We start from the raw sequence: 15,297 nt of genomic DNA on the forward strand, positions 1-15,297 counted from the left end.
ATACTCCTCAGTGTAATTGTGGCTTACATTTCCTGAGTATTTTTTTCCTGCTATGTAAAACTTCTGTGCAAGTGCTGTCATTAGACACACAGATCGGATTGGTGATAAACAATTAAAAAAAGTATCAGTCAGCTTTGTAGACAGAGATATACCCTCAGCCTGTGTGCATTGAAAAACTTTTTTCAAAAAAAAAAAACGTATGTATTTAGGGGGTTTTCAGATGTTTGGGCGTATAAACTTATCGACAAAAATATGGATTTGGACTAAAAAAGTTTTACGGAGGAGCTACCTAAAGAAATGGACCGACATAGTCCATTTTGGATGTGGATCCTATTTTGGTAGTCATTCCCCTCGATATCTAGCCCAGCAGTCATTTCAGTTGGTCACCATATAATTTAGACCGTCAGGAAGCATGGACCTGCCCAGGAAAATCAAATTATCACTGTAAACAGGGACACTAGAAGTACCTTCGCTAAAATTTTTCAATGGATCCTCGAACAGACCCTAAACAACACTTATACCCTGTTTCTCTAAGACGATTCGAATACACATTCGTTCGAATAACTACCAAACTTATATTTTTTGAAAAATATTTGATTTATTTTTGTTTTCAATCAAAGAAACATTTTGTAAAACAACAGGAGTTTGGTAATAATTGGAAAGAATTTGTATTCGAATCGTCTTAGATAAACAGGCCATTAAACACAAATGTTGAACATTTGTGTGGGTGGTATCGCAAGCAGTGAACCGATAGGCCCCACTTTTGAACATAAACTAAGTTTGGATACACAATTTGGAGATCAAAAGTTTGGAACAAATCGGTTGCTCTGTTTATGAGATATCCCTTGTACCATTTTGGGGAATATTTTCGAACTTTTGTGGGGGAGGTATCGTAAGAAGTAGACCTATAAGCACCACCTTGGAATTTTATCTAATATTCGAAGAAGTATTACGATATGTAAAGTTTGGACCAACGCAGTATTCGGTTTGAGAGTTGTCGTGCGCAACAGCCACTACATATGCGGTTTTTTTACAGCTTTCGGGCTATTTTCTCAAGAAGTATGGACTTGCCACTCATTAAACTTGTACCATCTTAATAGGGGCCTTGAGTGCAATGAGTGGATGGTAACCGAAGGAGTGGACCGATATAGACCTTTATTTGAACTTGATCTATGTCTGGTGGAAATATTACGATGTGCAAAGTATGCGCATAATTTTTGCGAAAAAATTGAGCTTTTGCGGGGAGGTACTCGAGGGAGTGCCTATGCGATGGATGGGCATCTTTGAACTACCTGTGCAACTCCACTGTGGTAGGAATGCTTATGGCGATAACACCCAAGGAGATACGGTATGAACATCTTTTAGTTGCGATGTGCATCAAAAATGGTCTACTGGTGTCACGAGAAGGCGCCCTGTTGTCTGTAGGCACATGTCAAATCTTCCCCTTTTAATGAATTATATTCCAGTGCGTAAGATAATATATGCATACCACACAGGCGCCTTATAGCTCACAATAGACCGTACTATCCGTACACTTTATAAGAGGCCAACAAGGTTTCTTTGTTAGCACTTCAAATGCTGCTGGCCAGCGGCTTGAAGACATTATTCCTACTTTTGACCTTAAACATGTAATTATCTAACGATACACCCAATATCTTGCCTTAGTTGGTGGTCGGTATTATATGTATATAGACTGTGTTAATAGGACCTGTCACTGGAATAATTAGGTATAGGCTTTGTAATACCTACCCCACAGATTCATGTCACATACGAAAATGTTCTTTCTTTTAAAAATTAGGTGGTGGTAATAGTGGCAGAGCAATGTTAAGAATTAGGAGGAACATGTAATGAAAATAAGACAAATATTGCAAATACCCACAGTGATAATCAAAAGACTTAAGACACATGCATAATATCTCCATTGAGAACGAGATACTGTTATATATACAACGAAAGACATGACCACACCGACGACATTTGCAATGTATACGAGGCACATTGGCAACAAAATCGTTTAGTGAGAACTCTTTTATCATTGTCTAAAAAACCATGCATCCACTCAATAATTGCTCCCTAAAGTATGCAACAGATGTATTGTGTGGATAACTGATTTAAAGACTTAAGACGCATGCACACTGTGTTCATTTTGTGCCAATGAGAGCGAGAGACTGTTGACAATACAACGAGAGAGAGTGTTTGCTATATAACAGTGTTCACCAGCGAGCTGCTACTGAGAGCAAATTATCGTAACTTTCAATCCAAAAACATGGTAATGTATGCTCAGTTGCTCTCAGTACGGGCTCGCTGGTGAACACTGCTATATAAGGCAGGGTCAGGCACCATACTATTCTATTGCATACTTTACGGGGTGTCATTGTGTGAGTGCATGCTTTTTCAATGGGTTGAATTGTGTGTGTGGAGAGAGCAACGGTAAATGAGCGCACACGGGCGCCTAATCGCCTGACGCTGATATAAGGTGTGTCTGGATCGGGGATGCTCACCATATTTTTCTATTGTATACTTCACGGGGTGTCATGCAACCACGCTATATAAAATATTAACAAATTTAATTTTGGGTAAATTTAAATACCTTCTAAAACCTTTCATAAAGCATATTACAGAAAATTTTTACAAAAATTATGCATTAATTATGATTTATTGGGGATTCAAATAAAAATCCATGATAAGTAATAACGCCTTGTCTCGACTATAAATAAGCATTAGATCACTGCGTAAATAACTGTGTCAATAGGCAAACAACGCGTTTTACTACTACAAAATGTGGCAAAAGGAAGAGGAGTTTCAATGCAACCCATCCCCCCCCCCCCCCCTTTCCCCCCATAATGCACTTCAAATGAAGAAGAAAACTCCACACGAAGCCTACTAATAACACACATTTAATGTTATTTGTTGTTATTGTGTTTTTGTTTTCATTCATTGTTGACTTTTTTCTCCAAGCATAATGTATGGAAGGCATGATGATGATGATGACTTTACTGAACTCATAATTTGTTTTTTATTTTGTGAATGGAGACGCCGTTGTCTATTGAAATGGGGAGGATGGCTGGCAGACAGCCAGTCAACACGGCAAATAGTAACAAAACACACACCGCAGCAACAACTTAGTTACCTATTAACCTGATTTTTGGAATGTTGAACTTTTTTTCTCATCATAAACCAAAAAAAAAAACATAATAAACATTGTTAATGTTTTACGATGCCACACAACAAACGTTTGCGGCGGCAGTTTATATTGTTAAATAAGTGTTTTACAGGTCATTGAGATGCACATACTTTTTATTATTTTTTTGAAGTCATGAGTCTCTACTTAGTGAATGCGTTTGTGTGTGTGCCTCTATGTGACTGCACCTAAACTTCATTTCGCTTTTTATCTGCGGAATGGAATTCTTTTTGATTTTTCGTTTTTTTTCTTTTTGTTGGGAGATTATTTAATCATTTTTATATTTAAATTTATTGTAATTAGTTTGAACTTGTGGTTGACTGTTGTGTGTTAAATTTAGGTCAAGGTAAAAGAGTAATTTGTAAAATTTAAGGGGTTAATGTAGAGGAGATATAATTGAAAGAGAATTTAATTTAAAAGAACAATTTAATTTTAGAAGTCTTAATAACTTTTTTGAAGCCTTTAAAGGGCTTCTATGGAGTAGGAGGTCACCTTAAAGGGCTTCTAAAGACTAGAAGACCCCTTAAAGGGGCTTCTATGTAATATAAGACCACTCCTAGGGACTTCTATGGAACAAAAGACCCCTTAAGGAGGCTTCTGTAGAATAGAAGACCCCTTAAAGGGGCTTCTATAAAATATAAGATACCTTTAAGGATAGAAGCCCCCTTAGAGGGACTTCTGTAGAGTAGAAGGCATCTTAAAGGGGCTTCTTTAGAATAGAAGCCCCCTTAAAGGGGCTTCTATAGAATAGAAGGCATCTGAAAGGGGCTTCTATAACATAGAGGGCTCATTAAAGGTTCCTCTACGGAATAGAATAGAAGGCCTCTTAAAGGGGCTTCTATAGAATAGAAGGCCCCATAAAAGGGCTTCTATAGAATGGAAGGCCCCTTAAAGGGCTTCTATAGAATAGAAGGCATCTGAAAGGGGCTTCTATAACATAGAGGGCTCATTAAAGGTTCCTCTACGGAATAGAATAGAAGGCCTCTTAAAGGGGCTTCTATAGAATAGAAGGCCCCATAAAAGGGCTTCTATAGAATGGAAGGCCCCTTAAAGGGCTTCTATAGAATAGAAGGCCCCTTAAAGGGGTTTCTATAGAATAGAATTCCCATTAAAGAGACCTTCTATAGAACAGAAGGCCCCTTAAAGGGACCTTCTATAGCACAGAAGGCCCCTTAAAAGGGCTTCTGTAGAATAGAAGACCCCTTAAAGGGGCTTCTATAGAATAGAAGGCCCCTTAAAAGGGGCTTCATAGAATAGAAGGCCCCTTAAAGGGGCTTCTATAGAATAGAAGGCCCCTTAAAGGGGCTTCTATAGAATAGAAGACCCCTTAGAGGGGCTTCTATAACATAGAAGGCTCCTTAAATGTTCCTCTACGGAATAGAATAGAAGGCCTCTTAAAGGGGCTTCTATAGAATAGAAGGCCCCTTAAAAGGGCTTCTATAGAATGGAAGGCCCCTTAAAGGGCTTCTATAGAATAGAAGGCCCCTTAAAGGGGTTTCTATAGAATAGAATTCCCATTAAAGAGACCTTCTATAGAACAGAAGGCCCCTTAAAGGGACCTTCTATAGCACAGAAGGCCCCTTAAAAGGGCTTCTGTAGAATAGAAGACCCCTTAAAGGGGCTTCTATAGAATAGAAGGCCCCTTAAAAGGGGCTTCATAGAATAGAAGGCCCCTTAAAGGGGCTTCTATAGAATAGAAGACCCCTTAGAGGGGCTTCTATAACATAGAAGGCTCCTTAAATGTTCCTCTACGGAATAGAATAGAAGGCCTCTTAAAGGGGCTTCTGTAGAATAGAAGGCCCCTTAAAGGGGCTTCTATAGAATAGAAGGCCTCTTAAAGGGGCTTCTATAGAATAAAAAACCCCTTAAAGGGGATTCTATAGAATATAAGGCCCCCTTAAAGGGGCTTCAATGGAATAGAAGGCCACTTAAAGGGGCTTCAATGGAATAGAAGGCCCCTTAAAGGGGCTTCAATGTAATAGAAGGCTCCTTAAAGAAGCTTCTTTAGAATAGAATGCCCCTTAAATGGGCTTCTATAGAATAGAAGGCCCCTTAAAGGGGCTTCTATAGAATAGAAGGCCCCCAAAGGGGCTTCTATAGAATAAAAAACCCCTTAAAGCGGATTCAATGGAATAGAAGGCCCCTTAAAGGGGCTTCTATAAAATACAAGGCCCCTTAAAAGGGCTTCTATAGAATAGAAGGCCCCTTAAAGGGGCTTCTATAGAATAGAAGGCCCCTTAAAGGGGCTTCTATAGAATAGAAGGTCCCTTAAAGGGGCTTCTATAGAATAGAAGGCCCCTTAAAGGGGCTTCTATAGAATAGAAGGCCCCTTAAAGGGGCTTCTATAGAATAGAAGGCCCCTTAAAGGGGCTTCTATAGAATAGAAGGCCCCTTAAAGGGGCTTCTATAGAATAGAAGGCCCCTTAAAGGGGCTTCTGTATAGAATAGAAGGCCCCTTAAAGGGGCTTCTATAGAATAGAAGGCCCCTTAAAGGGGCTTCTATAGAAAAGAAGGCCCCTATTAAAGTGGTTTCTATGGAATAGAAGACCCCTTCAGTGGACTTATATAGAATCCAGGACTCTGTTAAGGGGCTTCTATAGAATCGAGGAACAAGAGGCCCCTTTAAGTGTCTTCTATAGGACAGAAGTCTTCTAAAGTCTTTACTCTCTATTCTGATCTCCTTGTTTGAAATTATTTTAAGCTTCAAACCTAATCCGAAGAACAAAAATAAATACTTTGGCAAATGATTGCAAAACATGCAATAATTCCTACTACGATGAGTAACGGATAGTTCAAATAATAATATCCGCCAAACCTGAACCTTCCTTCTTCACTTCTTAACCTAAAAGCAGCAGCAATATTTTAACATCAAAACTAATTTTAGAAGCAATAAAAAAAATCGGAAAACAAACATGAAATTGCATTGTAATTTTGTTTCGTTACAACAAAACCGAAGTTAAGACATGTTATGGGTTTAAAAATGTTGTTGCCAACCAAACCGATTTCGTATCTTCTTCCCTTTCCCAGATTTACTTTGATTTGTTGTTTGCGGAATGATCGTCATCACCATCATCATCGTGTGAGCCAAGTGTTAGAGTTCACTTGCGGTTATATAAATTCATTTACAACAAAACCCATAATCCGTCTAGTAATGAAACTTTGTGAACGAACACCACTACCGTATCCGCTTAGCTAATTAATAGCAACAGACCATTTATATTTTTGTTGTAACTAAACAAAAATCATTGCATGCACTTAAAAATGCAAGATACATCTTTGTTTTATTGAGGTTCCCCCTCACTTTGTTCCCACTGCTCGAACAGCACAACCTAATAAAATAATAATTGCTTAGAGCGATGAAGGGAGAGAGAGAGAGTGGGAGATGACATGGGAACATGTAAAACTGATAAGCAAATATTTTATTTTATCGACAAACTTTCCGGTGGTTGTTGTTAAGAATTATTAACTGGGTATTTCATTGGTGGTTTTTGGTTTTTTTTATGGAAAACAACCCCATAAAAAACTAAATTAATTTTCAGTTATTTTTTTTAATTGAAACCCACTTAAATTTTAAAATTAAATCCAACCAAAAAAGAAGCCTCACTTGGCAACCATCCGTTAAAAAAAATATCTTAATAGGCAATTGCAGTTGTTTGTTGATTTTTAAACACAAATCTTTTGGAACTGCTGCTAGTATTTTTCCTCTGTGTCCAGTTAGACCAGTTCTTGAAATATTTTTTATTTTTGCTCGATTTGGATAAATAAATCAGGTCTTACAACAAATTCGAAAAAATATCTATAATTAAATTGTTGTTAATTTAGTCTCTTTTTTGTTGATTACATAATCATGAAGCAGAAAACCGCAACCAAAACTCAAATTAAGAGGAAACAAAACGGCCAATCATAGCTTCAAGAATCAAGTCTCAAGTTACCACAACAAATTTAAGCATTGATTTTTTTGTGAAGCGAGCAACTAAAACAACAACGAATTGCCGTTATGTCGTCAACTGACCATTAATCGAGATTGATTTAGATTTTTTTGTTGGTTTCCCATTGTCTGTTGTTGTTGGATTTGGTTAACTAAAACGTTTGATTAATGTGATTCAAGAAACTGAAAAAAAACTCAAACACGTGCTTTGCTTAGTTTAGTTTTTATTTTTCTAGTCACAAAGAAATCAAAGTTTGTCTAGCGGATTTTTTGGTCAAAGAAGCTTTTAATTCAACATTAGGGTTTCTCATTTTTTAAAACTTTAATCGTTATTCAAAATTATCACTTCATAAAAATGTTATAAGAAATTAAAAAGTAGGTCTCTATCAAAGTGAAACGTGCCAATTTATTTCGAGAACTGTCTAATTGAATTGTAAAAAAGAAGAAGATTACCTCAGCTATTGGTTTAGAGACATTTGTGGCTATATTGGATACATATTGTGTTTCAGAAGAAATTACAATTGATAAAAACCACGATATTCCAAATTCGGAACAAAAGCAATAAGCCGTGAAGGGTGGAGATCTTTCTTAGTTCGTCCTATAGAACAAATGTTCTCTAAAAGGCCACCCACACGAAATTAACGCTCTCGATGTCGTATGCATGTGCCCCCACATACTTCATTTGTATTGGTGCCGCTACCTGGTGTAAGAGCATGGCTTTTCAATGAGTAGAATTTTGTGAGAATTGGGAGAGAGAAGTCATTCGCGCAAGCCATTGCTTTTTTGCGATAAGATCAGAAGTAGTAGCAATGCCCCCTTAAAGGGGCTTCTATAGAAAGAAGGCCCCTTAAAGGGGCTTCTATAGAATAGAAGGCCCCTAAAGGGGCTTCTACAGAATGGAAGGCCCCTTAAAGGGGCTTCTATAGAATAGAAGGCCCCTTAAAGGGGCTTCTATAGAATAGGGGGTTTCTATAGAATAGATTGCCCCTTAAAGGGGTTTCTATAGAATAGAAGGCCCCTTTTAACGAGCTTCTATAGAATAGAAGGCCCCTTAAAGGGGCTTCTGTAGAATAGAAGGCCCCTTAAAAAGGCTTCTATAGAATAGAAGGCCCCTTAAAGGGGGTTTCTATAGAATAGATTGCCCCTTAAAGGGGTTTCTATAGAATAGAAGGAACGCACATACTTCATTTGTATTGGTGCCGCTACCTGGTGTAAGAGCATGGCTTTTCAATGAGTAGAACTTTGTGAGAATTGGGAGAGAGAAGTCATTCGCGCAAGCCATTGCTTTTTTGCGATAAGATCAGAAGTAGGAGCAATGCCCCCTTAAAGGGGTTTCTATAGAATAGAAGGACCCTTAACCGGGCTTCTATAGTATAGAAGGACCCTTAAAGGTGCTTCTATAGAATAGAAGGCCTCTTAAAGGGGCTTCTTTAGAATAGAAGGCCCCTTAAAGGTGCTTCTATAGAATAGAATGCCCCTTTAAAGGGGCTTCTATTGAAGAGAAGGCCCCTTAAAGGGGCTTCTTTAGAATAGAAGTCCCCTTAAAGGTGCTTCTATAGAATAGAAGGCCCCTTAAAGGTGCTTCTATAGAATAGAAGGCCTCTTAAAGGGGCTTCTTTAGAATAGAAGGCCCCCTTAAAGGGGCTTCTATAGAACAGAAGGCCTCTTAAAGGGGCTTCTATAGAACAGAAGGCCTCTTAAAGGGGCTTCTTTAGAATAGAAGGCCCCTTAAAGGGGCTTCTATAGAATAGAACCGATTTTTATATTATTTTGCACACTTATTTTAGACCAAATTCCGCCACACATTCCAAAAGCAAAAAAAAAAAAAAATACTGGGTTTTTATGGTTTGTTGATCAATACGATGGTGAGACGACGAGACCATTCAAAAGAAAACGAGAACAAAGTTGAGAGCATTTACCAAACAAGAGAGGATATATGAGAGCAAATAGTGAAATATAGGGAAAAATAGGAAAGTGATTTTGCATCTCATGAAAACCTTACATCACGAACGAAAATATGTAAAAATTCTTGAAATAATTTTTTCTGTGATCCTAGATCCAGGTTTACAGTCGTATACCAGAATATTGTATAGTTCTTCTCCTCAGTTGTTGTTGAGAAAAGTGGTGGTTTTTATTTGATATTTAATATCCGCAACTGATACTTTTTCGTTTACATTGGAAGAAAAAGGTGTTTTTTCGTTGGAGTTAATTACACTGTGATACAAAAGTGGACAAAATTTTTTTGCAGGATTTCTGATGCACAAATTCGGTTTTGTGGGAGTCCATAGAAGACGAAAATACCTTTGGTTTCTTTGGGTCACTTCGGGTTTTGATTTTATAACGGTAAATGTAGTGAAAAATGGGCTTTCTTATATTTTCAAATTTAAACGGACATTACTTCTTTTTTCCACAACCGATTTGCACACACTTTTTTTCATTATAAAGGGGAGAGTAATGCCTTTCGAACAAACCATAGGTTTTTAAAATCGGTTAACAAATGGCTAAGTAATAGTGGTTTAAGTGTGACAAAAACGCATTAAAAAAGAGTAAAACGTTTTTCCATGTGCTCTAGGCTGCGTAAACGACACCTAACTGTACAATTATTTACTGTTAGCAAGTAGAAAATTTAGTTGGCTTTCCAAAATGGGAAAAACCAACGAAATCGGTTGAAAAATGAATGCGTTATGGCATTTTTTGTGTTTCAACTTTTTGGTTTTTTTCATATTTTCCTTTATAAACGATGGGTATCTTAGCATGTATGATTTTAATTGTGATTATCCTGCTTAACAATTACGCACAAGGTATCAATGTGTTATAAAGGAAAATATGAGAAAAAACCAAAAAGTTGAAACACAAGAAATGCCATAACGCATTCATTTTTCAACGGATTTCGTTGGTTTTTCCCATTTTGGAAAGCCAACTAAATTTCCTACATGATAACTGTGAATAATTGTGCTGTTTGGTGCCATTTACGCTGCCTGGAGCACAAGGAAAAACATTTTACTGTTTTTTAGTGCGTTTTTGTCACACTTAAACCACTATTAATTAGCCATTTGTTAACCAATTTTAAAAATCTATGGCTTGTTCGAAAGGCATTACTCTCCCCTTTATAATGAAAAACAGTGTGTGCAAATTGGTTGTGGAAAAAAGAAGTAATGTCCGTTTAAAGTTGAAAATTCGAGAAAGCCCATTTTTTACTACATTTACCGTTATAAAATGAAAAACCGAAGTGACCCAAAGAAACCAAAGGTATTTTCGTATTCTGTGGACTCCCACAAAACCGAATTTATGCATTAGAACCCCTGCAAATTTTCACTGTAGCACTGTGTTATTGATGATTGACTCCTCACATCATCATTCCAATCTAGGTATGGACATCATACTTTTCTGTTGCATACTTTAGAATGCAGTAATTGTGTGAGTGTATTGCTTTTCAGTGAGCTGAATTGCGTTTGTGGAGCAAGAAACTCTGTCTCTCTCTTTAATGTTTCAATCTATTCTACGCATGTGTATGGTAGAACACGTGCCTTCATTTGTATGTGGCAATTTCCACCCCAATTGGTAACTGACCAACCTCAATGTCATTTGTCTTCACTTGTCTTTTTTCCCTTTTCTAGCTGTTGTGGTGGCTACGTGCAAGTATTTCAATTGTTTTTTACAATTTTCCTTTTTAGGAAAATGTTGGCGATTACAAATTGAATACGATTTTGCCATTGTTTTTTTTTTTTTTTTTGTTAGCATTTCAATGACATTTGAATTTGTAATTAGTGAAAATTTACTTGACTACCAGTAGTCAAACATTTAAATGTCATTCTTAAGACAAAGTGAAATTGTTTGCATGCCAAGTAAAGTTTCTTTAAAAATAGAAATCAATAAATCGAACAGAATAGGAAATTGCATGTTGTGAAATTGACAATGATCGTTTGTGTATGAGGGGGGATTGTTTTGCTTTTAAGAAATCGGAAGTTGGTTGTGGAATTTTGTAAAGAAGGTGTTATGACCAACGCCGAGCGATTTGCTACTCACACTTCAACTGTGGATCATAGAGACGTGATATGTCTTTTTTCTAAAGAGTAATTCATTTCATCTGATTTTATAGCAACTATTTTCTCTAAAAATAAAATAATAAATATAAAAATCAAATACTTACGGCTGGCACATTTGGCAGGGTTGGGCAGTGACAAAAATCTACCAGGTTTTGTTGAGGTGGTAGTGGTACCTCTGGCTTGACTAATGGCTGGTTCAGCATATGATGCTGCCACACAGAATGCAGCTAATACCAAGGTGACTTTCATCTAAAAAGGAAGAAAAAAAAAATAAAAATAAAATTAATTTAATATAAATAGAAGAGTGGTTTTTATTTTTAGAATTAAAAAGTTTTATTAAAAACTATGACAACAACAAACACTGGATTATGTCTACAAAATCACTAGCAAAATTTATAAATATTTATTTATTATTGCACTTATGTGGGACCACCGTGGAAAGTGGGAAAAAGTGTCACTTTAGAGGATTAATTTAGGACAAAATTAATGGAAATTGAATTTTTATTTTTTTTCGTTCGATCTTTATTTTTAATTATTCTAAATATATGTTAAATATAATTTTATATTTCACGCTTAATTGAGGTTTAGTTTTTTTATTTAGTATTTTTCAAGACGAAATAAATTTTTTTTCTCTTTATTTAATAAAAATAGGTGATCGCGTTTTGACAGTTTTTGGGAAGATGGACGATAGTGAAGACAAATTTCTGTTGGGAATTTTTTCAAAATATATAAATATTTTCTTTCCGAGATATTGGTCTGAAAATGTCTTAAAAACCATACAAACGCTAAGCATAGTTGTATTTTTTGAAGTAAGAAGAAATAATTTTATTATTTTATTTTTCTTAATAATTTTCTCGTTTGAGTTGAGCGTTTGATGATCGAAGATTGTTTTGCAAGTAACAGGCCAAATTCCACATAATTTTATTATATTACTCGAATATTTAGGACCTCTTCTTGCAACACCTTCGTACATTATTATTGCACTTATGCGAAACCACTGTGAAAATGTGTGAAAAAGTGTCTCCTTAGAGGATTAATTTAGGTAATATTTAATGAAAATTTAATTTTTGATTTTTAGTTTGACCTTTAATTTAATTATTCTATTTTTTTTTTTTTTTCAAAGAAACTACCAAATATTTTTATGCCGATCTTACATTCATCTGAAAGAGGATATATTAAACTACTTTTGTAATTTATTGTTGGTGTTGTTTTTGTTGTGAAACCCCCTTTTTTGTAAAAGCGTTTGCGGTGTCAACGATAACTCCAAAACGAATTGGCCGATATGCATACATGTTTGTGGGCATTTTAAGAACTCAATAATCTTGTCTTTAAGAGAAACGAAAAAAAAATATTTATTTAAACAAAAATTATCTCTGAGGAAGTTGGAAAATTCTAACAAAACGTTGGATAAAAATTAAATTAAATAGTTTTTTACTTTCAAATCAAATACCTCAAATACCCAGACCTAAAACCATAAAATAATAAATGGCTTCTCCTTAGGCACACGTGCACAAATGCTCTCAGCGAATGTTTCTCTCTTCACGCACACAATTCAACTATTTACTTGAACAATCATGCCAGGGATGGAAAATTAAAAATGCCAAAAGTTACTAAAATGGTATTTATACCCTACACCACACTGTGGTAAGGGGTATTATGTCTTTGTGCATTTGTATGTAACACACAAAAGGAAACGAAATAGACCCATAGTTCCTTTTGGGGATATACATATAATCACTTTCTGAAACGATTTATGCATGTCCGTCCGTCTGTCCATGTATTTTTGTTCGCAACGTACAGGTCGCAGTTTTTGTCCGATTCAGCTGAAAATTGGGGACTACAATTGTTTTAGCCATAGGAAGAACGCTATTGCTTTTGGTGAAAATCGGTTCAGATTTGGTTATAGCTCCCATATATATTTTCGACCGATTTTGCGTTTTTGCTGCACCAAACACGCTATATACGTCCGATTTTGATGAAATTTGGAATGTGTGACTGAATTCGGTCTACAAATATGTGTGCCAAATTATATCGAAATCGGTTCAGATTTGGATATAACTCCCATATATATTTTCGGCCGATTTCGCGTATTTGCTGCACCAAACACGCTATATACGTCCGATTTCGATGAAATTTGGAATGTGTGACTGAATTCGGTCTGGGAATAAATGTGCCAAATTATATCGAAATCGGTTAAGATCTGGATATATCTCCGATTTATATTTTACATATTCACAGTGGTGTAGGTAGGGTACCATATAGTCGAACTTTGATCCTTTCCTTACTGATTTTATCATTGAAAAGGTACTTTTTTAAATTAAAAATTTTTACTCAGTAAAAAAAACAACAACAGCAAAGACTTATGTCATGGAATCTGAAGAATGTTGCAAAATCGTATATATTTTTATACCTTCCTGGAGGGTATACTTAACTTTGTTACCGCTGGTAACACATCAAAATATTCGTCGGAGACTCTTTCGGTTCCTGACGATTTTCGATATTTTGAAGGTTTGACTCATATTATCATACCAAAATGGTTGAAATTTGGGGTTACAAAACTCAAAAATTGCCATTTTGATGAAATTCGATAAAATTATTTGATCACAAAATACAAATGCTCTGTTCCAGAACCTGCAAGAAGCTACTACTTTTTACTACGATAACATTTTTTCCTTTATGTTATCGACAAAAATAGTAAAAAATAGTAGATTCTTGCAGTACTGGAACAGACCAAATTACAACTGATAAAATATTTCACATATTGACTAAAATATTTATCGATTTTTTATACAATTTTTTTCATCAAGAAAATATTTTTTTTCAAGCACAATGTGGAATATTTGGATAAATATTTTTGTCAATGTGTGACATATTTTATCAGTTGTATTTTTATTTTGTGTTCAAAAAGTTGTATGGAATTGTGTCAATATGACAATTTTTTTATTGCCGGAAAATCGATAAATTTTTGATTGAATCTTTGAATTTTTTATCAAATGGCTAAACTGTTTTTTCTGTGTAGATACCATCCGCATTTCGGCATTTTAAAGGTATAGGCTCAGTATCCCATCGAAGTAACTGAAATTAGGTATTTTGTATTCAATATGGGCATAAAACATTCCCATAGACAATTGTGGGTATAGGTGCAAGTTCGTTTTGATCGCTGTCGTAAATCGTTTAAATTTTACTCTAACGAAATTATTATTTTTTAAATAATTCATAACAGATCATGTCTTGGTGGTCGATGTTAACTTTGTTTTACGTCATTAATCATATCTATAGTCGGACTATCGATAGTTTGCCAGATCGAATGTAGCCCATAGAAGAGGTATTGCAACTTCTCAGATTGGAATGTCCTCCAATACTGAAATCTTTTAAATGTTTAATCTACTTTATTGACTGTAACATGGTATTTCGTTTTCTCATTGAACTCAATGATCAATAAAGATTCATATTTTGGTATATTTCTATAACAATTTTAATCTTGGAAGAAAAGTGTGAATTTTTCATTTTTAGTTTCACATAAAATTTTTCAACCTGTGGGACTAGATTATGTGAAATGGTACTGAATTGGCCGCGGGGTTACTTTTTATTATGAAATGGTACTGAAAAAAGTACAATTGTACTGAATTTTCCATCCCTGAATCATGTACTTACAGCTCCCTAAAGTATGCACACGAGAACTGATTTATTTTCACAAAGGCTGTTTGTTTCTTAAGTCTTTAGTTTTCTCATGCCAATAAATAACATAACATTTTTCTCTCATTGAATTTCTCTCCTGTCCACATGTTCACAAACATAGGAAGTATGTGTCTTAAGTCTTTAGTTTTCTCACAGTTATTCGTGTCATTGAATAGACAATGTATGTGTCTTAAGTCTTTCGTTAATACTAATGAATGGCGGAACAGCTGTTTCGAGGACTAATCTGTTTCTCTCTCTCTCTCTTATGTTATGAAGATAATGGTTAATGGAGGGTTATTTTAATAAGAATAACGCGAAATTTTATATCACAGGTTTCCGTCTGTTTTTTTCATGGAGTGTATTTTGCATTGAGGTGCGTTGATAGACACAATTTCAACAGTGTTGCATACTTTTAGGCAAATAGAGTTTTTTTAAATTCTACGCACTTTTAATGGAATAATCAG

The 15,297-nt window shown here is 35.5% G+C and overlaps 2 protein-coding genes across 2 annotated transcripts in view; one reads left to right on the forward strand and one right to left on the reverse strand.

Annotated features, from left to right (window-relative positions):
• Positions 1-15,297, reverse strand: part of slf (C-type lectin domain-containing protein slf) — a 35,616-nt gene that overhangs the window by 5,826 nt on the left and 14,493 nt on the right. The window contains exon 2 of the mRNA XM_073971469.1: positions 11,260-11,404. Coding sequence (XP_073827570.1) covers positions 11,260-11,404 — 145 coding nt within the window. The remainder of the gene's footprint in view (positions 1-11,259; positions 11,405-15,297) is intronic.
• Zir (dedicator of cytokinesis) overlaps positions 1-15,297 on the forward strand; it is a 166,634-nt gene that overhangs the window by 4,938 nt on the left and 146,399 nt on the right. The window lies entirely within an intron of this gene.

The sequence above is a fragment of the Musca autumnalis genome, unplaced genomic scaffold (assembly GCF_047663935.1).
Source record: "Musca autumnalis isolate F117 unplaced genomic scaffold, ASM4766393v1 scaffold_2, whole genome shotgun sequence".
Taxonomy (NCBI): Eukaryota; Metazoa; Arthropoda; class Insecta; order Diptera; family Muscidae; genus Musca; species Musca autumnalis.